Genomic DNA, 27,240 nt, shown 5'->3' with positions numbered 1-27,240 from the left:
TTTTCCTCTACTATTTTTATTTTTAAATATAAATCTCCAATAATTAACATGATTAATCACCACATTAAAGTAAAATAGAATTCAACATTCAAGTGATAAGAGGTCAAGTTTTTTATGTCTACACAGTATTATTCAAATCTGTTCTTCATATGTATATAATCTATATCTTCATATATATGTAGATCAAGATAGCGCATTTCCAATTATCGTATAATGTTCCTCATTACAAAGAATGAATAAGCAATCAAATCACGATCTGAAAAAGACAGTACAGGATAATTGTTAGTAATATTATAAAAGAGTCAGAATTGTATGGAAAAATATATTGGTTCTTCTAAAAAAGATTGGTTCTTCAATGACAAGTTGATGATAATGAAAACATAGAATAACCAGTAGTATTCATTTTCTCATTTGTTTGAAGTTCTACTTTAGACTAGATTTTCTGTCGTACGTTCTACAATAACTGACTAAAGTTTTGACCAATCGACTTGACATTTTAAACACATTTTCTTCAAACTAGTCTACAGTTCTAGCCAACGAAATTAACTCACTCCTTGGTCCTTTTGTTATAACAAATATATACAGTGTTTCAGAAGAAGTGTCGACCATTTTAGGGTATTGTTCCTGTATGATAGGAGACTACAAATGTTGTATTTGAAAAGTCCAAAACTCAGCGGTTATCCTTATAGCTTCCATTTTGTTTTTTTTTTTAAATGGGAATTTTCATCTCAAGAACGAAATGTTGTATTGATCTGAAATTTGGCATGAATATTTATGCTATAAAGACTCAACTTTAAAAAATGAAATGGCGGCCATTTTAAATTTGTAATGGCAAATTTCACGAAACCCGTTCACTTTACAGAAAATTTACAAGAGACAAAAAAGTTAGAAAATTTTATCAAGATTTCAAGGATACCATATTTATTGAGATTGGTCGAAGAATGACAGAGAAATTAATTCTTTTCGTACTGCATGTATGACCACTTTTCACCATTTGAACATCAATATTAAATTTTTAATTACAATTGTACTTAAGATGAAGCTTGGAAGCTCGGTATGGCTCCATATGGCCGTACAGCTGATTTTAGAATGCTTTTCAGATGATCTTGTGAAAAGTGGTCATGCATGCAGTAAGAAAAGAATTAATTTCTGTGTTACTCTTTTACCAATTTCAATAAAAATAAGCTATCCTTGAAATCTTGATAAAATTTTCTAACTTTTTTGTATCTTTGAAAATGTTTTGTTAAGTCAATGGCTTTCTAGAAATTTGTCATCAAAAATTTTAAATTGCCGCCATTTTGAAAATGTTTCATTTCATTTTTTATAACTTAGTCTTTATAGCATAAATATTTCAGATCAATACAACATTTCGTTCTTGAAATAAAAATTCCTACGTAAAAAAAACAAAATGGCAGCTATAAGGATAACCGCTGAGTTTTGGACACTTCAAATACGGCATTCGTAGTTTCCTATCATCCAGAACAATACCCTAAAATGTGCGACACTACTTCTGAAGCACTCTGCAAATGATTCTGTGAGGATATCTTAAAGACAAGGTGAACCTACTCGTACTACAACAATCTATGAACAAAAGGGAAACATTTAAAACAAAATCACTGTTATTTCCCAAGGATTGCTCCACTGTCATCCCGGAGTTTCCATAACAGGCTGTGAACGCCCAATGAAAGCACATACTTTCGATGTCATCTTGAAAAGCAAGAAGATACTTTTGGGCATTTTGATTGTAGGAACATAAATCGCATGATGAATACATGCCATTTCATTAGCAATTTACTAGTTGTATTTATTTATTCTTAAAAAGTAGCCTTATTTTTAAATTTCGTGTTTTCTTGCACTACCCATAACAGGTTGTGAACGCCAAAAAAAGCACATCTTTTCAATGTAATCTTGAGAAGGGTGTGTGCACACAAAGAGCGGTCAGCCATTCCCAGTTATAATTATATTATTAGTACATGAGAGACAGAGAGACGTATTATCATATTATCAAATTGATACTGAAACTACATACACTATCTCACTGTTTAAGAGATCTTGTTTTTCTTCAATTTATATTAAATTTAGAAATCCAACTAGAACGCTTGTATTCAACCGCCGCCATTTTGTACATAGAAAGAACGTGGACCTCACAACTCGGAACGCCTTACCGCTCCCTGTTTGCACATACTAAAGAGGCACGTTTTGACATTTTGATGGTAGGAACATAAATGACAAGATTAAGGCCCGCCGCAAACTACATTCACGCAATCTGCAGCCAAAGTCAAGCGAAGCCACACGCTGGGCTGGTTCTGTCACCGCAAAGTCAACCTACGGTCCACGCTACCTCGGCAAAGCCGGCAGAATAGTTGACCAGTTATGCACATGCTCAGTAACCATCTTCGAACGAGACTGATCCACGATCCACGAAAACTGTGAACGAATCACAAACCGATCCACGCATGGATGTTTACTTAGTGGATTGTACTGGGCTGGATGCAGTTTGCGGTGCAGCATTGCTAAAAATGCTTTCACAAAAATTTCCCACGGCGTGGGCTGGCGTGGATGCATTTTGCGGCAGGCCAATACATGCCATTTCATTAGTAATTTTTCATATGTCATCTTCAAAAGTAAGGAGACACTCTTGGACATTTTGATTGTAGGACATAAATTGCTATTGCCATTCTATTAGTAATCTACTAGTTTCATGGAAATGATATTTAATCATTTTATGTTTCCCTGTGTTACTCCGTATACATCATCTACTCACCCCCGTGAAGGTATGTTGAGTTGACAAAAGCATTGAAATAGACGTTTGGCCAAACTCAAACCATGCAACAATTTGTATCTGAGTATCCACTTTTCTCATATGAAGGTGCGAACAGGACGAGTAAGTCGCGGTGTAGATTTCTGTTTCGATACCACTAATCAGCTTTTAATGATAAAAACATTTGAATGGCATCGTGGTGAACGGAAATCGAAACGTAACCGTACTGTTCATACCCATTCTATACTACAATGTTTTTGTGTTACATGGAGGTCGATAGCGATCACGACTTGTGGTTTGATCACATTGAATGCAATATGTGAAGTACACGTCAGATCATGCATTAGCCGAAAAACAAAATCCGAAAAATGCCACTGAAACATGTTGTGACTTTGGTATAGCAGCAAGTTCAAGCGTTCAGTGTGAGTGCTCCTATTGCTCTTTCCAGCCTTTTTTGTTTCTCATCAGCAAGCTTAATCATGCATAAACAAGCGTGCACATATACGCATCCAATATGATAACACACTTACACTAAAAGATAAATAAATATCTGACCTTTCTGTAAAATAAGAAAAATCATCCTTCTGCAATATATATATATATATATATATATATATATATATATATTATATATATATATATATATGTATATATATATATATTCAATTTGTCAAGACTGTATGTTGGTGGATTGTTTGTTTTGTATTCACTGTGTAATTATACTTTGACTTTACAGGAAACTATTTTGTTCTTAGCAATTCAACTTTATCTAATGGGCGACTGACCACAATTCATGCTGCTGGAAAAATAACTAAATAACTGTCATATATGCCGTAGCGGGGGGCTACTTTGTGACTGCTGGGGTGACTTTGTACGCAGGACAATTTTTCTTGTTTTAAATGCTAACGCCATTATTCTTTATACTATCGGTCTACCAACCTACCAAAGCTAATCTATATATTCCAAACTAGAAATAGAGTCAACCAGCTGATCTGTAGCTAACATATTTTTGTTCCAGGAGGCTCTCAAAAAAAAGTTGGTTTGAGGTTAATTTTGAAAACCTTGGAAAGTAAGGGTTATTGATTGAATGGACTAAATATTAACTAGGCTACTTGAAAGGTATGTATAATAAATCTCTATTATGTTCTCAACAATTTATACTCTTTCAATGATTGATAGAATTTATTTTTGTTTTTTTCAAAAATGGGAAATCGATGGGGCGACTTTGTGACAGAAAACTCTCTTACAGTTCAGTTTTTAAAACACCTTATAAGCATTTAATCAAAATGGAACTGCACATTAAATATTCTTTATTCATTTATACAATAATAATAGATATATCCTTATCTTTTTCATTGAAAACTGTGTTCTTTTATGAACTATCCTCATCTGTTTCATTGAAAACTGCTTTCCTATAAACTATCCACATCTGTTTTTTATTAAAAACTCTATAAATATATTGTTAATTACATGTATTTTGTATTTTATGTTTTCAGATACAGAATTTATTGGAATACATTGTTGGTGAAGATGAATCAGCATAATGGAAAGGGTGGGTGGGGGGGGGTGAAAAAGATCCCATAGCTGCACTTGCTGTTGCAGTGGTGACCTTTGGTTTTCCAGTCAGACCCCTCATCAAATTGAGATTAATTACTGTCAAATTCTATCTTGACAAGGTGGATCCATATTTGTGTTGAAAGATTTTTTTATTTTGTAAACCAAAATCAATATAATAAATTTCAGATAATAAACTAGATTTGATTTGAAAAACAAAAGATTTTGTTTCACCCAATAAACTAACTCTTACTTAGAAATAATGTTATTATTCACTTTACTAGATATTCAAATTAATTTAAGAATAACATGAAAATGTGTTTAAAAGGGTTACATTTGAAAAAATGACATTTCAATTTGATTTAATGCTTAAAAATATACTGTTACAAAGTCACCCCACTTGCTGGGGTGAGTTTGTGACAATTTTGAGTTTAATAAAATCTAAACTAAGCATTTTTTTAAGATTTGGTGAATACAGTTAGATAGACAAAATGTGGAGGATTGATATGGAATAGACACAAAAATTAATTTTTTCTCATTCCAGTTCAGAGCTTGCAAATGTTCATAAACTGTCACAAAGTAACCCCCCGCTACGGGGTGCTTGAGCTATCAGTTTATTTCAGTTACAAGCAGGTCATTTTTCATCCGGAACGCACCGATAACTCTTTGCTGAAATAGTATATTTCGCACCTAGAGCAGAAAATGAGATTTTTAAAAGTTGTATGGGGAAATTGTATGATCAGTGATTTTTTTTTATGTGATTTCAAATCTATATTTTTTGTAAATTTGAAATATAAAGTAAATATTTTAGATTTTCATTTTTGCCAAATTATCTATTTAGTTGGCAGATAATTACATCTATCCTAAATAGTGAGTATAAATTATGCGAGGTTAAGCGAAAAGTTCGGGAACTTCATCTTCTAGAAAAAAGCCCTCCTTATAAGACTTATAACGAGGGCTTTTTTAGATACTTAGTAGGCCTATCTACTTTTCGATATCCTTCGTAAAGTATGACAAATGTGGACTGTTGGACCAAGTAATGTCAATAAGCCGATTCTAGAGAAAACTAAAACTTATTCCACCGTAATTTCAAGGACAGTTTACGTCGAATCGACTTTGAATACCAAGCATTCTACTGATAATACCTTGTTCAACTTACCTTTAAAATTTATTTTTACAATTTAAAATATATTTCTGATTTTTTACAGACTGCAAATTATTTGCTACTTGATTCGTTCTCTTCCAAATCAAAATCCTTTTCCCATTCATCATCATTGCTTTCTGGAAAAGTTATAAGACATACATTAAATGAAAATAGACGTTATAATCATAGACTACAAAAACTTTCACTGTTTCATATTATTTTCTATCGAATATATTGTTAAAAAAAATCAGGAGGTGAAAGTAGAAATGAAAATTTATAGTGATAAAATCTATCTAAGTGTATATAAAAAAGTGTTTATAAGAATGGGTAATACGTCGAAGCAAAAAGAAAAATTCAGCAATTATTCCTGCCAATAAAATCTATGAAAATGAATAAATGAATTGTTTCATTATTCAACTTCCAATTTTACATCATATGACTTTGGTCTCTACTGTTATTAAAGAGTTCTAAATGTCATTCAAATAATGATGTATTGTGAAAACCCTATATCTCCATATTGTTAACAATTGGATTGAAACTACAAGAATTTCATATCCAGTAATTGAAAAGTGTAATGGATTTCAATCAAGATTATTATGGAAACTGTTAACTTAATAGAGCTAGCAATATTTATAGCAATAGATTAGTACAGCAAGACTTTAATAAAGAGGATATTGATCATCATATTATATTAAAACAAGTGAACTGCAATTATTTCAAAGACAAAAGTTTTACAGTATTTTATTCGAATTTTTGCCTAGATTTTTCAATGAAGAGCAAATATTAATCTATTTAAATAGTGAGTCACAGCAAATTTGTGTAGTTGTTAATATTCATTCAAACTCAAAATTTATCCTACAAATGCATTTTCAACAGTAAATACAACATACTAGAATTTTCTGGAAGAAGACTATCATATCTAAGATATTTAAAGAGTCAAGTAATTGGAAAATACATTAATTTACATAAAAAGTTCCGGGTGCCCTCAGGTAAGGTAAATTTAAATTGTTGAGAAATAATTTGGTTTATTTAAAGAATATTCTAACCATAGGATCTCATTTATGGTGCTCTCCAGCATGTAGTCCAGGCAATGAATGCTCAAAAAAGGGATAATGTTTAGAGGGAAATCTGGAGACGGAAATGTTTGGAAGACAATTTTTGACCCCACAGTTCTGTTTAGGGCAGTAAGGAGGTAAACATATCAAAAATCCAGGCATAAACATATCAATAGTCCCCCTGTGCTAAGGGGGTAGGGGTGGTTTAAAGGTACCATTTTTTGGTTTCTCGCATAAAACTCAATAACTATGTATCCTAAGGACTTGACTGTCATATAACAAATTAAAGCTTACATAATTTCCTACAATATTCATTCTACAACTTTTTCATATCTTCTCTAGTTTTTGAGATATTCGCTCTTGAAGGTGTGACATTATTGAAAAAACACGTTTGCCACCAATATTTTTCTATTTTTGTTCTTATAGCTCTTCAAAAATCGATGGGAAAAATCCATGCTGATTATGAATTCATAGAGCATTAAATTCTCTTCAATTTGATGTATAATTTTACACTTTTACAGATTTCCCTAGACATTTTGGAGCAGCTTATGTGTTGAGTGTGTCATCTCCATTTTTGCAACAATAGACCAATTGACAAAAGAATTTGGAGAGAATGTTTCAAACAAAATTTTTGACTTTGCAGCTTTGTTGAGACTAGTGAGGAGGAGAACATAAATCAAAAGTCCCCATTCCTAACTCATGTGCTAAGGGGATGAGGGTGGTTTAAAAGTTGCATTTTTCAGCGTTTTGCTTCCACGCTCATATCTTGGGAATAATACGTTCAACCGACATATCTAACCATTCAAAAATGAAGCTTGATAAATTCTCTACACTTTTTTCTCACACTTTTTGCTCAGTGGAATTTTGTGATATTCCCAACAGTTCACGAGATATTCGCTCTTGAATGTGTGTAATTGTTAAATTAACAGATTTTTATCCGATTTTTGATGTTTCAGGGCTCATTTACTATTCAACAATGCATCGTAGAAATAAATTCCTATCGTAGGTTTATAGAGCATTGAATTCTCTTTGAAATGATGTATTATTTCACTATTCCAAGTTCTCCTTTCATTGTTATAGCAGCTTAAATGTAGGTAGTGAAATTTCCATTGTTGCAACAATTGATCGTTTGACAATGACAATTGAAGGGGGTGTCTGTGAGACAAATTTTGTCTTTGCAGCTTGATTTGGACTAGTTAGTAGGTGAGCATAGCAAAAGTGCGCATCTTTATCCCCTCTGTTGAAGGTGTGGAACCGCTGAGTTGACATTTGTTGCAGTAATGAAAATTTCACCCCATACATTGAAGCTGCTATATCCATGAAATGAAAACTTGGAATAGTGAAATAATACATCATTTCAAAGAGAATTCAATGCTCTATAAACCTACGATAGGAATTTATTTCTACGATGCATTGTTGAATAGTAAATGTAGATATGAAAAAAGTTGTAGAATGAATATTGTAGGATATTATGTAAGCTTTAATTTGTTATATGACAGTCAAGTCCTTAGAACACATAGTTATTGAGTTTTATGCGAGGAACCAAAAAATGGTACCTTTAAACCACCTCCACCCCCTTAGCATAGGGGGTAGGGGTGGGAACTTTTTATATGTTTACCTCCTTACTACCCTAAACAGAACTGCGGGGTCAGAAATTGTCTTCCCAACTTTTCCCTCTATAACCTTTCCTTGACTGGACTAATGTAATTTATTAAAAAATACATTTCGAACAGATTCGAACATACAACTCAAACCTGTAAGACTTAAGGAGTTCCCTCTAAGATCCAACCTTTGAAGCATACCGTGAGATTCATTCAATTCTATAAGATTCTGATAAAATTAACCAATTTTTGGTGCCCTAAAAAATGCAATTTTTCAATAGATAAATTTTAATAATATGAATAAATTGATTATGGAGTCAGTTCCACTATTGAGTCAACTTCCACTTGAGTTGAATTCAGTTTCACTTGAGTCAATTGTTGATCCACCAGCTATGAAGAGGTTCCACATCAAAATGTGTTGTGCAAATTACTACTATTTGATGTGTTTTCTACAAATGTTATCAAAAATAGATTTCAGAACGACTGATTCACACCTTTATCACCACTTGAAGTAGAATTGCCAGAGCTAGCCTGTTCCTTGGATTGTTCCTTAGTAACAATAATAAAGTCTTTTTTCTCTTTCACGAAAACATTGAGATTTTCCACATCCTCCTTGCAATCCTCTATTAATTTGTCCAGTTTGTCAGCTACTTTGCCAGTGGCAGGCTCCACAATTCCATTTTTCTCATTTTCATATTCTTGAAGTAAACGAATCTGCTCTTCCTCGGATAGCTCAATATGATTGCTGAATGATTCTTCTGGAATAAAAAATATTACAATTTTAATATAACGTTTACGCATTGTTTAACTCATGATTTTTCATAATTCATTATCCTGCATGGAATAATTCCTGTGAAAGAAGAATAAATATACATTATAAAAATTGAATATCATTGGTACATCCAATATTCTATGCTGAATGATTGAAATGAAAGAAATTTTGCCAGTTCCACATAATTTATTCAAGCTAAACTTAGTTTCAATGCACTTAGGGCATCATCATTAGTATTTTTTCAACAAAAAAAAACTTATGATGATGCCTTTAGTGTATTGAAACTATAATTTGGCTTGAATAAATTATATTGAACTTACAATATCTCTTCAATCTCAACTTCATTTGGAGACATCTCTGTGTTTAGTGTAAAATGAAAGATTCTTCTAAAATATATCACTATTGTGATTCAGAAAATAATTATAATCATTATCATGTATATTATTCTGCACTTGAGCTTGAGCATTTGCAGGTTATTGACAGGAATATTAGCATACCATATTGCAGATATTTTCAGTTTTCAATTATGTACATCAAAATGTTCTTGGGAATGTTTTGCAACATTCACATAAAGAAAACTAAAAAAAATTCAAATTCAGAGTGGAGAGGAAAAAGTAAAAAAATTATTGAAATTAAAATTACAAATCGCAGGTTAATTCTTATGATTGAAGACGGTTGAGACACATAACTATCCGCTTATTGATATTTTTACCGAAATTATCCTTGTATATTTCTATCAGGATTAAACTATTTTGTCAAGAGGATCTTTGAAATGTTCACCTTTGTCCCATTGAAATGATTCAGCCACAGCTCTCTCGCGTTCTTGCTTTCTTTCTCTAGCGGCTTCCGAATCTTCAATCAGAGCCTTTCTGAAAAGAAGCCGCTTCCAGAATTGTGCATGCGTTACCTACAACAGAAAATAATAAAGTAACACCGTTAATTGATTTAATTTCCTGTGGGATACAGGAGATAGGCAGACCTGTATCCATCAATAAGGTTCTTCATGGAAATGTCTGTGAGCCTTCATATAAGACTAATTAGATAGGATATCAGATAGAAGACAGAGTCAAAAAGCCAGATAGGTAACAAAATAAATGTCGAATAGATAAAATCATATAATTTTCTTGTAGGAAATATTTTATTTTGCAGCTTCTAATATGGTAAACACCGTAGCACATATGATTATTATCATGTGTTTGAAATATTATTCGTTGAAATAAAAAATTTGACAAAAATAAACATTTAGTTTTCTGGAATGAATTCATTGTTGAATGACTAAGTTGTTTTGAAAATGTGTAAGAAATGAACAGAAGTTTATTGATGTGTGATGGAAAATCTTATTCTAGTAAGATTTCCTGTATAATTGATAGGTTAGGAGAAAAATATATTTTGTTTCAAATGTTTGTATATAATATTAACTTATTTTATATAGACCATGAAAATGTTTCATTAACATAATAATAAGTACTCGTAAGTTGAAATTTGAGTTTTACTGAAAACTAATATTTATTTTGATGTTGTTTTCCATGACGAAACACTTGATAATAACTCTGTTGTCGTGACTTTTTACACCTACACTACAAGATGAAGGGAGCAGGAAAAAGTCTCATCAAGACTTACAGGTATACTTGGTGGACACCAATGGGCCAAGTGAATAAAAACTATTAAAGGCTAGTTCCAAGGGTTTTTGGAGCCTTTTCCAGCTTTGGAGTAAAGGATGATTGGCCTTGTAAACGCTCGCCGCTAGTAAATACTAAAAGGCCTATAGTAAGATTCACGTTATAAAGCTAGTGCAGAGAGATAGAAGAACATCGTTGCCGATTCTCTGGCTTGCCACTGCTTTCTATAGAGGATACTGATACCGATATATCTGATGTAGCATTAACTTTTCATTCTTGCTTAAAATAGTCAGTTATATTTTATTCGTCAAGAAAATAAATTTTCCATTCATTTAATAATAATTTCCCATAATTGAGATGTGTAATGTAGAGAGATGTAACTAAGATTTTTGGTGGGTATAATCGAATACAAAAGATTGAAAAAAGAAAACTAATCATTTTTAGAAATACGATGATAATTAATTACAAACAAAAATACTAGTTTTAAGATACTAATTTATAATAACAAAACAATAAACAGGGGTTCTCGCTATGCAATGCTTTGGTCGCTCAGGAATGGAAAAAAATATATACATTTTTGGGACGGAAACTTTATAAATAGCCTATTATTCTAAACCTTACCTTATCGTCCTTTGGCCTGCACCTCAGGGTCAGGGTCTGCACTCACGACGTTAATGATTTAAAAAAAAATAATAGTAAAAACAATAAAACTTCACTAATGATTGATCAAAACACTACTTTTCCCTAAAAGATCCAATTCTGAAAAATACAATTATGTAAGGTTTAAACTGCCCAGACTGAGACAGCCTATAATTGATTCTTCAAGAAGAAAATCCCTTCAGGTAAGTAATGCTTTAGCACAATCAAATTGTTATCTGCTAATGACAAACGGATAAGGGGAAACGGGCCTCGAATAGAAAAATACAAAACTATTTATATGATTCAAAACCCAGACCTTGAATTGCAGACACAAAAGACAACTCACTCTTGATTGAATAACATGGAGCTAACATCATAAAATAGCCTTTAAGATAGATTGTGGCCTTCAAAATAAAACACACATTTTATCTTATATAAAGGAAATTTCATCGCTTTATCATTACATTTAATTATTGAATCCGCGTCTAAAACTCCCAACTCTGTTAAATTATATTAAAGAAATTTAGAAGGTTTGATGTCATGTATGACAGATTGAATATTTTGTTAATTAATTATATTTCAACATTGTAAAGAAACGATCTGGCAACGTTGCGGAGCTAGAAAAGGATAGCAACACCAATGTTCATCAAATACTGCCATTATAACGTGGACCTCAGCATTTTAGTAAGCTCTCACCGATCTTGAACTTTCCCTGAGAATACCAACTTTGGAGCGAATAACGTAGTAATGCCTGGAACTACCCTACTACTTACTAAGCTTTTTGCAAGCTGGGTGTGAGCTGAGCTGACTAGCTGCCGTTCAGCCAACGCTGACAGTTTGGGGCGAATCTAATTGCGGAGCTGTAAATGAGCCATAACACAGACAGGAAATCCTATAATAGAATTTACACTATATACTATAATATTATTTTAGTATGATGAATAGTATAATAATGATAATTATAATTATCATACCAACCTGACTAGGCACCAAAGTTTCATAATTGTGCTGTAGAACTGGGTTAGCCACTAACAGTTTTGTGAGACGCTCATTGGCCAAATGATGGTCTTCTAAATTAGCCAACCATGCTTCAAAAGCAGCCTCATGTTCTGGCTCTATCTCTTTTGTAAAAGTTTCTGCATCACTGTAGATACCATGAAGACGTGTCTGGAATAAAAGAAATCGCAAATCAAAATTTATTAAAATGATCTCTCAAACACTTGTTTTGTACATCTCATAGCTTGAAGGTCATGTAGAATGTGATGTTGAATTGATCGTTGAGAAATCTGGGGGAAACCCCCAAAAAACTAGATTTTACATATAATTTCATCACATCTATGAAAGCCACATTGCCAATACCTCGGCTGAATATGCGTATTAATTCATTCTATTTATTTACTCACTCATATAATTACTAATCATATAATTTTGAACTTTTATGGTGTAGTGGTTGTAAGAAATTCTTGAAAATTTATTATCTAGGCAAAAAGACCCGAAAATGTTTCATGAAAGTAGTTTCTATGTTTTTACTATACAATTTATTCATAACATACAAAAACTCAAATACAAGAAGAAACACAGTAATAAAATAATTATGGTTTGGTGTGTTGGAAAGGATAAAAAAGGAGGAAAATACAAACTGCGGTTTCCCAAGTAATAAACGGAAAGGATTGGGAAGATTTTCAGATTATCTTGTAATCAATGTTATTATACTTTATTGTACAAATAATTATAGTTTTTATAGATTTGTTGATAATTAATTATTTTTTGGGAGTGTTTTCAAGTGCAGTTTTAATGTTTTGCAGATAATTTGGAGCCGTTGAGCCGTCAACACAAGTGTGAGACTGTGAGACCCATCTCGTCTATCTACATAAGACTTCTAAGACTTCTAACATGGAATTCTCACTGGAAGAGCTACTAGGATGGCTGGGACTAACAATGTGCGAATTCTTTATTGACCTTGTTGCAATTTTAATTTCCACTGTTCTGATGGCCATCAAACTGGAGGAACCAGACTCCACTCTGACCTGGTGGAACGTTTTCACTCCACTCATCATTGCTGATACTTTGAATTTGTATTTCTGCATGATAGTTACGATCAGAATGGTTGTAGCGGGAATGTACAAGCCTGCAATCTACAGAGCGTTATGGTCTTCGTCCTTTTTAGGTTTGATTTGTTTATTCCAATATTATCTTTATGGAAAGCTAGTGGGTTTGAATGACTATGATTATGTAGAAGTCTTTGGTCCATTATTTCTACTTTTCATACTAATGGCGGATACTAGATGCTTTACTGAATTGTACTTACATTGGTCTGCTCTTATTCATGCATACTGATCTTCTGAGGTTTTACTAACTCATGTAGGGATGTAGGTACATAAATAGTTTCTATTGCTCAGAACTATTGATGCCAAAGTCTCAGTATTCTTTCAAAATAAACGTTTCATTTCACCTAATAATTTATTTCAATTGCAGAAATAAAACAAATAAAAAATCGAAAGAAAATCAACAAAAAAATATGCTGTCTCGAAATGGATTCCAACCTGTATAAAATATCATTAATTCATGATTGTTTCAAAAATATGTCCATGTTAGAAAATATATAATGTATTAATTTTATTTTATTAGAATTTTATGTGTCAATTAATTATAAATTTCGGTTCTATTCATGATTCAATTACAATGACATGTAATTGTATAGTTGACTTGTTTATATATAGTTTATGATACAAATATTATCAATACTATTAATATGTTCTTACTATGACACGTAGAAATGCATTGAAATTGAATGGAATATTGGAAAACTGCAGTTAGAAGAATTATGCTATTGTAGAACTGTCGATATACACCGTCTATAGTAAGATTCGTGTTATAAAATCAGAACCTGATTAACATTGGTTTGCTATACCTGTCTTGTCTGTCATTAGACAAAGCATTATGAGTGGGTTTTGAGCTCTCAATTTGAAGATCAGTTTTTGCAGGCCGGACACAACAATGTCTCCCGGCTACATAGCCCAAACAAGTTATTGACTCTTTTATATATATATATATATATATATATATATATATATATATATATATATATATATATATATATATATTGTATCTGTATTTATGAGGAATCTGCACTTCACTTCCTGGTTGATTGACAAAGGGGGCCCAGCCCCCGAAAATTCTCGTTTAAATGTAAGTTTTTAAGTGTTTTTAATCTATCCGTGTCGTGTGTATCCAATATATATATATATATATATATATTAGACAAAGCAGATAGCTAGGTCCTTTCCAAGTCTGCATTTTTACCAGATTATTTTTTGGCTATGGGGAAATATAATCATCTACGAAAATATTTTATCTCAATTAAAAATAAACCTTCATCTCTTGAAAAACTTGTATCACTCGAATTTCTAACACTAAATTGAAAGAATTGATTGAGGAATAAAACAATCAATACTTGAAAATTATGCATTTATTATCCAATATATTTGAAAAATATATTTTATTGGCAAAACAATATATTTAGTGAGATAGAATTGCTCATTTTAATCAATAGTCAATACTATCTATATCAGATATACTACAATAACTATAGTAGGAGTAGGCCTATCTGTATTATGTTATTCCTTTTTACAACCGAGGTCGACTCGGATAAGGAATTGGCATTGCTTTTGAATGCAGTTTAGTCTTATTACGAATAAGTCTGAACTCGTCTGTTTTGGAAATAATAATTATTGTTCTTTTCGTGTTAATAATATTTGTTATTTTCACCCAGAGAGCAATTTCTGGGTGTAGAATTATTTATCTATGTACAACTGTGACTTATAGTACCTAATAGTTATATTTATCTGTTATGTGTCTACTTTTGCTATAAATTACTATTTGAAGTTGTAATGCATTTTGATGTTCTCTTTTGCTACAACATTAAAACATTTATTTATTTATGTTATAAATATTATTGTTTTGAAATGTTTAAATCAGTGCATCTGTGGTTTTCCGGGACTATAACAAAAATTGAAACAATATTTTCTTATTGTTGATCTTATCAGAAGATTCAATTATTGTATCTGTAATTATTTTTATTGGCTGTAGTTGTTTTATTGGAAAATTAAAGTATGTTTAGTAATAGCTAATATAATTATATGTTTGAAAACTACAGCTGTAGAAAGTAAACTTCTTCTTTTGTCGCACTGCAACTATTATTGTTGTTATATTGACTCCTCCTCAGCCTAGCACGGTTAGTTATATTGACTCCTCCTCCTGAACACGGACTTGTTCCATATTAGAGGAGTAATTTTCAGAGAAATGTATTGGAAAATGTACACTTTCTGAAAATGAAATGAATTTGAGCTTGAACTTGAATCAGAGCTATCTACATCTACATCTACTATGGAAGGCGGTAGTAATGGAAAATTGGAAACTCTGCCGTCCTATCATTTCCACTGGTTTTATAAAACGTGAATCTCACTATACTGAACTATTATCACTATTCTAGAAGGTGATACACAAGTATCGGATAGCAATATCCAATATAAATAAATGATTTGATAGTCTACTAGTAGTTCTGCAAACAGTAGACCTCGCTCATGAATAGCCTACAACTTTCAAACTAATGAGAAGGGCCGTTAAGAAAGTACAGTATATTGTGAAGATTTATCCATGTCATCTATTATTTTCTCCATTGAAAGTGCTAAAGAAATTGTTTCCAGGGACACCGGACTTATACTAAAACGAAAACAAGAGCTGACTAAGCTGTGATGTCTCCGGCCGGTTCGGTAGGTCTAGAAGCTATTCATCTATGAAACAGGAAAATATCGTGTTGAAAAGGGAAGAAATGGTGCAATCAAGTGAGAAGTTTTCTTCAATTAATAAATACAGTATGATTTGGAGCGGCTCAGACGTTTCAAGGTTCACCGCTGACAACTCTTGTCCTCTATCGATTCTATCGATAGCATTCCAACAATACCATTCATTCAATACAGCACATTTAAGAGCGGCACAATTTATATTCAATTTATATCAAAACCGGAGGTCTTATCAAAAATTGTTACACATACGTTTCTGCGCCTTGTTTCAAAGAGCTTGTATACCAAATTTCATCCAAATCGGACAATAACTGCGACTGTAACTGCGATACAAACAAACAGACAAAAGCCGATCCAGTCGAAACTAAGACCTCAGCTTCACTTCGGTCAATTATAGATTTCCAACATAGAATTTGTAAACTCAAAAAAACAGAGCTTACACACATGTGATTGTTGGTTATGTGAGCTCCTTCCAATCTGAAATAGGTGAGTAGTATCCATCCATCTTATTAATAAAGAGAGAGAATAGCTTATCCATGTAAGGGATACTAGATTCACGAATGACGAGTTATCACTCATGGACTAATGAAATGATTGACTTTTAGTCTCAACTCACACTTACGCGACTCAGGTCGAGAAGAGACTCGACTCCGACTCTAGTCGCGTAAGTGTGAGTTGAACCTTACAAAAATTGTATTTCCACACAGGCAATTTTATAAGAATATTCTGAATTTTCCGAGGATGGATATAGGCTTATTTTTATTGATATTAATCAATTAATTATGATTTAATAATTAAAACAAATTTATTCAATTTGTGATTCAATGTTTACGAAACTCAGGCTCGGTTGCACAAAAGCCGGTTAAATTTCAACCGTGATTAATTTCACGAGAACCAATCAGAGAAGGCCTTTTTGAAAAGACGGCTTCTCTGATTGATTCTCGTGAAATTAATCACGACCAAGATTTAACCGGCTTTTGTGCATTCGGCACTCAATATCTAGTCCTGTTTCAGTCAAACTATTAATTGTATGTCATATTGAACTTCTGTTCAGATTGAATGTAATAAAATTTTATTTGATGATTTATTTCCTTGAAAAAACTAATACAATACAGTAAAAATCTACAAAATGGCTGAATACTCCACTAAATGAGATTGCAAAATATGTTGATAAGGAAATTGACTACCAATATTCGATATAATAATTGATATTGAACCCGTGAGCACAATCATCTGTGACTTGAAGTGATTACAAGTGAGTAAAGTAAATAGAATGAGGGAATCAGATGTTTCAGTAAGTGCCTACAGTTGAGAAATGAGCATCTCTGAAATCGGATGGTGAGAAGAGATAAATAAAATTGATAAAATAAGGTACGATTAAGAATGAAATTACGAAATATAAATATTAAACTATCAATTACCTGTAGCCTTGTAAGCATTACAGTAGTGCCCCCCTGTATAAGTATAGCTTCTTCATCTCCATCATCGGGAAGGGGGTTCAATGCATTGCTTACTTGATCAAGAAATGTTGAAAATGACCGTTTTACATTGCCCACTGTACTGTCAGGGCTATCAAGCTGGAAAACAGAACAACAATTTAGTTTTACAAGTAATTTATCGAAATTAATAATAATTTAAGAAAGGCAATAAAATATTATTCTATACAATCAAGAGAGTATTGAAAAATAGGTGAGTAATAATATATTTATGAATGGAAGCTATGGCAAAGGTAAGGCATATCATTGCTTTCCCAAAATTCTTCTTCTACATCCATTACTTTCAACTTTTTTAGTTATTTTCTTCAATTTTCAAGTAGCTGTAGTTTTAAGGTGGAATTCTATTGAACGGATTTAGAGCGAGAAAGGGCCGTTTGCGTCCTGACTTCACACTTGAAGGATAAAGTAAAGGCAGCCAATAATTCAATCTTAAAAGTTTTCACGTTCAATCATACAAAGTCCGACCGATAGTAGAAAATACTAAATCAATTATAGATTCAGAGTTTGTATGCTAGACGTGTGCTCAGGAATAATTCTAGTTTGCATATACAGTTCTATTTACTAGTATGCTATAGCGAGATTCACTATGGTAAACTGTCAGTATTCCTTGTAGATAACAACAATTCTTCCAATTAAAGCAATGCTGTCAGTTTATAGTGAATTTCGCTGAAGGAAAGTAGTTTACTACTTACTTAATGAGCCGCCATTCACTCACCTGCAGTGTTTCTTTGACTGCACTGGCTGTATTTGAAACCACAGCTGTGGCTTCATTTTTAACAGCTGAGGATATTTCATCCAAGTCACGTTTTACAAATTCAAATACTTCGAACGACTGGAAACAATCAAAACAAGAGCAATAATGAATGTATATATCAATCACATGTATAGATCATCAATTTCACATGTATAGAGTCAATTTAATAGTAAATAGACTAAATTTATGGCTTTTGTTGGTGGGGAGTCCCTTACGGGAAGGTGACATCTCAACTTAAGCCGTCAATGGGCCTTACTACTGTCATACTTCAGTCGGCACCGACAGTTTAACGTGTAACAAAAATTCCATCGAATAACACGGGAGTGACCTGGCTAAAGACCTGGCTAAGTGACCTGATAAGTGGGTTTGAACCCGGGATCTCTAGCCTGCTATGCAAGCTCTCTACCCACTAGACTCCATTTCACATCAGAACAAGAAGGCGAATGAAAAACTTGTTCATCATACTGTTTCAAGAAAGCATTCATACAGAAGAAATATGGCTTAGAATGTTTCAACATATTCATAAATTTTACAACTTTAGAAGATGTTCTCAATTATACCAAAATCTCATTCGACAGCAATAAAATGAGTCAGCTGATTAACTCTTTTAGCAAACGATCATTCTGATTTGTAATATGAATTTATTAGTTAAAATATGAAATATCATTATATTATGGATAAAAACCATAACTTCTTTGCGCCATAAATTCTAATGACTGCTGTTAGTCTCTTCAAAAGTCATAATATTTTTCGTCGTGTCAAAAATACTCGAACACTTGAGTAAATATAATCTATGAGAGTGAGTACAAATGTGTTAAATTACCATAATAAAGGAAGCAGCAATGATTGAATACAGACACCTGATAAAAAGGCAGGAAGTTCAATGGCTGACAATATGTGAACTGTCACTAAGTTTGAAATGATAGCGTTCGTGATATACGTGTAGGAACAAATACCATATGATATAATTGTAATGTCTTTGGTAGAAGTAAGAACAATAAATGAGTTCTTCCACAAGTGAACAAAGATTTTTATCCTTTTCGTAATTCAATTCTTATTTTTTAATTCACTGCGGCTCTTTTAATACGGGATAATTCTCATTTTGATAAAAATTAGATTAATTGACCCGTAACAATATTTGAACGATTTAAGCTGTCATATTCAGCATAAGGTTTATAGGTTTCTGCCTCACTCTGCTTCATTTGATGTCATCACTTCCATCCAAATTAAATTTGATTGTTTTTATTTAATTGAAAATAAACTTACTTTTGATCTTGCAGCTGTCACAAATGATCCCCACCAACCCCCTGCCTCATTCCCACTCACTACTGATGTATTTGCTTTATCTGTATGGTCCTCTTCCTTCACTCTGGAAAATTAAATAAAATCAATTTTATCTAAAATCATTCTATCTGCTGGAGTCCTGCTCATAAAAAGCAGCAGATTTTACAGCAAGTATCAGTTGTAAATCATAATATAAACAGCTTCATCCAATCATATTCAGCACAGGAAAGAGTTTATGTGCAATGAAAAGAAGATGACAAGAGCAACTGAATTGAATTGCAGTTGCTACGGTACTCCTACTGGCAGTAAAGTTCTACTTTTGTCAGTAATGAACCGTGTTAAGTTGAATTGTCAGAATGAGCTTTATCAAGTGTAAGAAAGATTGAAATGTTCAGAGAATAAATGTTTTATTCACTTTCTATAGTAATTTGGAATTTGTATTATTTATTTTGAATTCAAATTTCATCTAGTTTTTGTATTTTGTCTATGTAGAAATAAATTAATTGAATTTCAATTGAATAATTAAAACCCGTATAGAGCAATATAAAGGTTATGCTCATATTACGTTATCTGCGCTTTTAATTTCTTTTTTCAGTGATTTTTTCTTTCTTTCAGCGATTGCGGTTGAGTCCTAACTCCGCCCTTAATGAACTTCCATAAATTGAATGATTCTTAATTTTATCATGCTTAAGAAAAGAATAATTTTTAATAGTTAAGGGCGGAGATAGGACTCTAGTCCTCTCTGCCACACATCCAAAATCAGTAATAGAAAGAAGAAACTATTGAGGAAAGAGATTGAAAGCACAGATATCGTAAATATGAAACAGTATAACTTATTGAACAAAGCGTTAACATTGTTCTACAATATGTGCTAAAAGTAACAAAAAAAAATGAGAGCTGTAAGGATAAAAAATCATTAGAGTAGGCTATATCAATTGGAAACGATTAAATACAAGGTCAAGTAATAGTAGATTACGCATGAAATTTATTGAATATAATAAATTTTAGCTGAGGTAGCCAAGTGTAAATTATCCACCTCTGGCCATAAGTGATGACATATAAAGTGATACATCTATAGAGATAGATACTCAAAGTAGAAATAAAACTGGATTCCCATCCAGAATAGTAAACAGTTAAAATCTAGTTCCCATACGTTCTAATTATTTATACTCTCTTGGTAGGACTCAATTGTAATAGTCCAAATAGAACATATGGGAACTTTATTTTCAAAATTTTAGCAATGTAGGCCTATGTTGGTTGGTCGAATACATTTTTATTAGGTTTATTATTATGAATAGATTCATTGCAATGCGATATTAAAACCAATATGAAATAATTCTGGAATTACTGAGGAAGTAAAAAGGAATGAAGGTCAGGGACAGATTTTTTTGAATGGAATGGATGTAAATATACCAATCAGGAGGTGCCTCAGGCATTATTTTCATTCAACCTATATCAATTGCAATAACAATAATGATACTTCGCTTCTCGAAAACGACAATGAAGCAAATAATATTAATTATATTTTGCCACCTCTTGATAAACTACAAAAAAAAATATCTCTGAGGAAGAAGTCAGCTCAGCCATAGATAACCTGAAAATCAAACTCTACAAGGACCTGATGGAGTGCCAGTATATATAATAAAAGGATGTAAGGATATACTCACTAAACCCTTGAAATTCATCTTCAACTTGGCCCTCAAATCAAATAAATATCCTACAAAATGGGAAGTTGCTAGAATAACACCCATTCACAAATCGGGCACTAAAAATATAATCGGAGACTTTCGACCGATTGCTATTTTGAGCTCAGCAAGCAAGGTATTTGAGTTATATTGAGCAAGGTATATTATACTTTACAGTAAAATATTCAATCACGTAAAGCCTGAAATTTCTCCTTTTCAATATGAGTTCATGCCTTCGCGATCAACGGTTACTAATTTGCTGCAGTTTTCCCAATCTGTTTCCTCTGAGCTAGATGTACAAGGTCGCGTCGATGTTATAGATTAGATTATAGAAAAGGATTTGACACAGTAAATTTCACAGTACTTTTGAATAAGATGAGATGTTTCGGACTGTCTGAAAGTCTTATTACATTTTTTAAAAGTTATCTCTATGATAGGAAATCTTACGTATTATTCAATAATCATCAGAGGTCTCTTGATCAGGTGTCCCTCAGGGATCAAATCTTGGCCCATTATTGTTTTTATTACTAATAAATGATCTTCCTGGATACATTGAAAAGTCCGGTATTCTGCCTTTTGCTGATGTTAAACTCTACAAACCTATATCTGGTATTCATGATTGTGCCTTCTTGCAGCGGGATTTGGACGGTGTTCATAGGTGGTGTGAATTGAATATATTATAAATCAATATTTCAAAAACCAAGTTCATGATCTTTACCCGCCAAAAGAATCCTAGACAGTATAGTTTTAAAATGAATTATACTTTTCTGGACAGGTTAACGAGTATGAGAGACCTGAGAGTCCTGATGGACCCATCACTTGAATACAGGGATCATTTCTGGCTCATGTCATGAATTCGGCCAATAGATCACTAGGGTTTCTCTTTCCTAATTGTAAGCCCTTTACTAGATGTGAGGTCATATTGAATATTTATAATGCAACAGTAAGGAGCAAACTAGAGTATGCAGCACTTGTTTAGGAGCCATCACAGAGCACTGCTGTTAATGATTTGAAGATTATTCAAAATAAATTATTAAGGTATCTCTATTTTAAAAATGTACAATACATTTTGTCCAATAGCTTTTCCACTGAAACCTTAAGGTCAACAATTAAAGTCCAAAAATTGAAAACCAGAAGATCCATTAGAGTATTAATGTTATTATATGAAATTCTAAATAATTTATTTATTTATTCATTCATTTACATTACAATAATACTAATAATAATATATTCATGCCAGATTTCATCAATTTGTTAAATTTCCATGTCCCATGCAGTAGCCCAAGACTTAATATGCTATTTCAAATACCGTTTGTCAGAACCACTCACCATTTCAATTCCTACCTAAATAGAACAATGAGATTGTACAATAGACTAAACCCATTCCTTGACCACTTCTATGACCGCTACAATACATTCAAAAAATCTTGTGAAAAATTATGCTCCTCAATTGATGAATAAATAATTATTTTTGAGCTCTACTAACTCTCCTTTTTTTCAAATTTTTCTTTGTACAATTATATATATCTTTTATCCTATACCCCTTTACTAACTTTCCGGAATCTAACCCAAATATCATTCACTTCTAATCTTATTAATTATACTGAATCGTGAGTATTTAATGAAGTGCGATATTATTTTGTTTTCCTTTTTTGTATGTTAATTGTAATGTTATACTATCAAATATGTCATTAAGGCTCGTACTGGAGTTTGTCTGTGAGTCCTTCTATGTTTTGATGGAATAAATAAATAAATTACTGTCACTGTTGTGTGGGAATGTAGTTTAATGTTTTCGAGTGATAATTGGCTTGATAAACACGTTACGATGATAACATCCAAGTTAATTCCTTGTTTTCATCATCAATTCCTTAGTTATAAATTAATCAAGAATGCGTGCATAGAGGACACAACAAATTTATTGTCATCGACTAATAACTAAATGATTGCTATAATTAAATTATAGAAATCACTAGTACCCTTTTTATACGTTTTTACATAAACACAACTAGTTTCGAGTACTCATGCCCTTTTCAATTGCAAAAATGAAGTATTATTTTTCATTAAACAAATATTTTATCTTCCTAGCAGCTGGCTCATTTTATATTTTTAATGTCAAATATTGGGTTACGATTTACATATTATGAGTATTAAACCATTTTAGCATCTGGCTTATTTCAGATTTTTTAGTTTCAAAATTCTTTCAAATATTGAGTTATGATTTTCAACAGCTTAGCCTATTATTTTTATTCAGGTTTGAATGCGAATAAATATGGAATTCTTAATTGTGTTCGATTTCTCACTAGCCTATCATGTCCAAAATATAATATTGACATATTATATTCTATGTTTGTCTATTCATGGTTTCAGTGGAGATGTTCAGCAAAAGCTGAGTTTTGTGTGGTATTACTCCCTGATTTTAATGCCCTTCGAAACTTATTTGAAATTTTTTCCGTGTCTATATTTACTTATTCAGTTGAAAATGGTATGAGTGCTCGAAACTAGTATTGTTAATGTGAAAAAAGTATAAAGACTATACTAGTGATTTTAATAATTTAACAATTCAAGTAGCCCTATTAAATTTCTATTGGAGAATTGAAACTATGACATCATACGGTTCATTGCAACACAAAGTGCAAGATCAATTTCATATCAGTTTAATATAAAGAACTAAAAAAAATCAAATATACAATTCACTAACTGTTGAATAAATCAAACTAATTTTGGTAAATCTAAATAAATTATTCATCTTTTAGACTCAGGTCTATGTTAGTAGCCAGTTATTGTCATACGAGACAAAAGGGTTAGTTTGATTGTCAACCTTATCATAAGTTGCTTCAGTTTGACATGGTCCTTTATTTAGTTTTAGAAAGGAAGCGTGTAACCGAAGGCTATATTCTTTTGTGTAGAAAAAAATAATAACCTTAAAAGCAAACAATAAGTCGAGTATGGAAGGTGTCATTGAATATTTCAGATTTATTAAATTAATCATGAATGGTCGGTCATACGGTAATTTATAACTTTAAATGTATAATAAAAGAAAATTAATTTTTACTGGTCATTTGAATAAGAATCAGTGCATCTAACTCGATGAAATAATGACGTCCACACTCCACATTTCAAACTCGAAATCAATTAGCCTAAATGTAGGCCATTCAACTATTGTACAATATAACATATAAACACACTTAATTTTGAATAATAAAGAGTTTGGATGGATGTTAGACTTCATACAGTGATCAGTTTTTCAACGTTCAAGTCACATAAACACAATAAAATTTAATGTAAAAATAAGTGAACTATAACTATCTTACTCTGCCATAACTGTTATCTATGTCAAAAACAACTCATGTAATGGTCTCCAGAGTTAATGTCATCAGCAAATTCACACAAAACTGATAGTAAATTTCTTGAAAGTCGATCTCATAGCTTCAAGAAATATGTTTACAGAAATATTCAGTTTTCGCACTGAAAAATGTGTTATTATCACTGGTTTATCGAAGAGAACGACAGACAACCGAGACCGTGATTGAAACAGCTGTTCTTTGGTACATTTTGTTTTGTGTTTGTTCCATGGAGGTAGAAAGGTGTGGAGGAGCAGTTAGCTATGTCTTCGAAGTGTGGTGCAAAATAGTGCAAGATGGCGGCTACCTATTCGAGCAGTTTCTCTTTGTCTCACATACGGAGTAACGGCCAGCAAGGACGGATAACGGTCACAGTTATCACATAGTTAATCAAAAGTATTCTTTGAGTATCTATAGTGAGGTCCACGTTATAATGACAGTATTTGATCAACTTTGGTTTTGCTATTCTTGTCTATCCCCGTGGGAGTTGCTGGTCTCCTATCGGGCGCCTCCCCAGGTGGCAGATTGGGGAATGCTTCCTAGATATAGGTGGTACTGGGAAAATTAAATACCCGGGGTGGACCAAAACCAGAACACGGCTGCTGCCTTGCAGATGGAGACAGAGGATCCTCAAAGGCTAAGGGAAGAAAACCCCAACAGATAATTGACTGCTGCCTTGTAGTTTGGTATTGGTTTACCAAAGGCTAGGGAAGGAAACCCGAAAAAATGACCTGGTCCTCCAGGTTGGGGGTTGGCGTGGGGCTAGCAACCCAACCCATGAAAAAAAATTTGTTAGGAAACCAAACAATGAGCCTCGGATGGACAGGATGAACGAAAATTATAATGGAAAAGCCAAAACAAGATTTAAGGACATGGATATATGACTTGCAACTTAGAATGTTGGGACTATGTTACAGCCAGGAAAAATTCACGGAATTGCCAAGGAAATAGAGAATTCTAAATTGGATGTTGTCGCAATACAGGAAATGAGGTGGCAAGGGCAAGGTAGGATGGACAAAAAAGATTTCACTCTGCTGTATAGTGGAACAGAGGCAAGGTTTGTAATGAGTGGAGTAGGTTTTATTATCACCAGACGGTGGAAAAAGAGCATCCTAAGTTGGGCCCCAATTAACGAAAGAATTTGCCTTCTTAGATTGAAAGGGAAGTTCCGAAATATTTCTTTGGTATCAGTGTATGCGCCTACAGAGGACAGCGACGAAGTGGGCAAAGATAGTTTTTACGACCTGATAGCCACAGAATATGATAAACTACTGAAATATGACACCATTATAATACTGGGAGATTTTAATGCAAAAGTAGGAAAGGAGACTTATCTGAAGCCAGTAGCAGGAAAATACTCAATGCATGAGGAATGCAATGAGAATGGTAGAAGAATAGTTCAATTTGCGGTAGAGAAGAACTTAATAATCAAGAGCACATGCTTCCCTCATAAAAATATTGATAAAAGTACATGGAGAATACCTGGAACACAAAATGTGAACCATATAGATCATGTGCTAATATTGGCAAGACATGCTTCATCTATCACAGATGTAAGATCATTAAGAGGCCCGAACTGTGACTCTGACCATTATTTGGTGGGAGCAGTCCTCAGAGAAAGATTGGCGCTTGCACAATCTACTAAGGGGGAGAGAAGGATAAAGTGGGATGTGGAAAAACTGAGGCAGGGGGAGTGTCGGACAAGGTTTGAGGAAGAAATGGAAAGATGGCTCCCAAATAAACTATCGGAAACCCCTGAAGAATTTAATAGCAACAGAGCATGGAATGATATGAAGCACGCCATGACAGAGGTGATTAAAAACACTGTGGGAGAAAAAATAATTGAAATAAATGGAGAATGGTTCGATGAAGAATGTAGTAGGGCACTGCAAAGAAAGAATGAAGCATGGAGAGTTATGATGGGTAGGGAAACGCGGCTTAAAAGAGAGTGATACAAGGAACTCAGAAGAACTGCAAGCAAGATATGCAGGAAGAGAAAGAGAGAGTGGAAAAAGAAGTGATTAGAAGACATTGAGATGGCATACCTGCAGAATGATGTAGGAGGATTCTATCAGAGGGTTGATGCAATAAAGAGAGGGTATTAACCCAGATTAAAGTTATGTAAAGACCAAGAGGGACAAATAATTGGAGAAGAAAATAAAGTATTAGAAAGGTGGGAGGAATATTTCAAGGAGCAGCTGAGTATAGACAGAGATAATGATGAGTTTGCTGAGGAAATAATGACTGCTGAGCCTCTAGTGGAGCCGCCGACCATGCGGGAAGTTCAGGAGGCTATCGACAAGCTGAAGAGTAATAAAGCACCTGGAAGTGATTATATACCTGCTGAGGTATATAAGTGTGGGGGACAAAAACTAACAAGATTATGTCATGAACTGATAGCTGGAATATGGGTAAGTGAGGAAATGCTGGTTGAATGGAAAAGAGGAATAGTTTGTCCTATTTTTAAGAAAGGGGACAAACTCATGTGCAATAATTATAGGGGAATAACACTGCTCAACATAGCCTATAAAATCTTCTCCACAATTATTTTTAAGCAAGTGACGTTATATGCAGAGGAAGAACTCAGTGAAGTTCAGTGTGGGTTCAGAAACAACAGAGGGACAACGGACCAAATATTTGTAATGAGGCAGACAATGAAGAAGTGCTATGAGTTCAATGTAGACTTGCACATTGTATTTGTTGACTTCCGGCAGGCGTTCGACAGTGTAGACA

At 33.0% G+C, this 27,240-nt stretch overlaps 1 protein-coding gene across 2 annotated transcripts; it reads right to left on the bottom strand.

The window, feature by feature from the left end:
• LOC111045215 (BSD domain-containing protein 1) lies at window positions 1–24,783 on the bottom strand. Of its 2 annotated transcripts, none has more exons than XM_022330560.2 (9): window positions 24,478–24,783; window positions 19,464–19,566; window positions 18,159–18,275; window positions 17,369–17,524; window positions 12,124–12,312; window positions 9,668–9,794; window positions 8,610–8,873; window positions 5,475–5,596; window positions 1–256 (listed from the first exon to the last, which is right to left on the bottom strand). In XM_022330560.2, exons 1-8 carry the CDS (start codon window positions 24,483–24,485, stop codon window positions 5,532–5,534), a joined length of 1,029 nt encoding a protein of 342 aa, XP_022186252.1. In that variant the 5' UTR covers window positions 24,486–24,783; the 3' UTR covers window positions 1–256; window positions 5,475–5,531. The 2 variants fall into 2 exon arrangements, with proteins under 2 accessions (XP_022186252.1, XP_022186253.1); XM_022330561.2 differs by having other exon boundaries at window positions 8,610–8,870; window positions 24,478–24,732.
• Window positions 24,784–27,240: the final 2,457 nt, after the last annotated feature.

Source organism: Nilaparvata lugens, chromosome X (assembly GCF_014356525.2).
Source record: "Nilaparvata lugens isolate BPH chromosome X, ASM1435652v1, whole genome shotgun sequence".
Taxonomy (NCBI): domain Eukaryota; kingdom Metazoa; phylum Arthropoda; class Insecta; order Hemiptera; family Delphacidae; genus Nilaparvata; species Nilaparvata lugens.
Note: the sequence above shows the minus strand (reverse complement) of the source record. Positions and strands in the feature narration are given on the sequence as shown.

Excerpts from the sequence above, each read along its gene's own strand:
- LOC111045215 (XM_022330560.2), bottom strand. Across the intron at positions 17,525-18,158 it reads CAGTCAAAGAAACACTGCAG|CTTGATAGCCCTGACAGTAC; the intron begins GTGAGTGAATGG and ends TCTGTTTTCCAG. Across the intron at positions 5,597-8,609 it reads TACTTCAAGTGGTGATAAAG|AAAGCAATGATGATGAATGG; the intron begins GTGTGAATCAGT and ends TAACTTTTCCAG.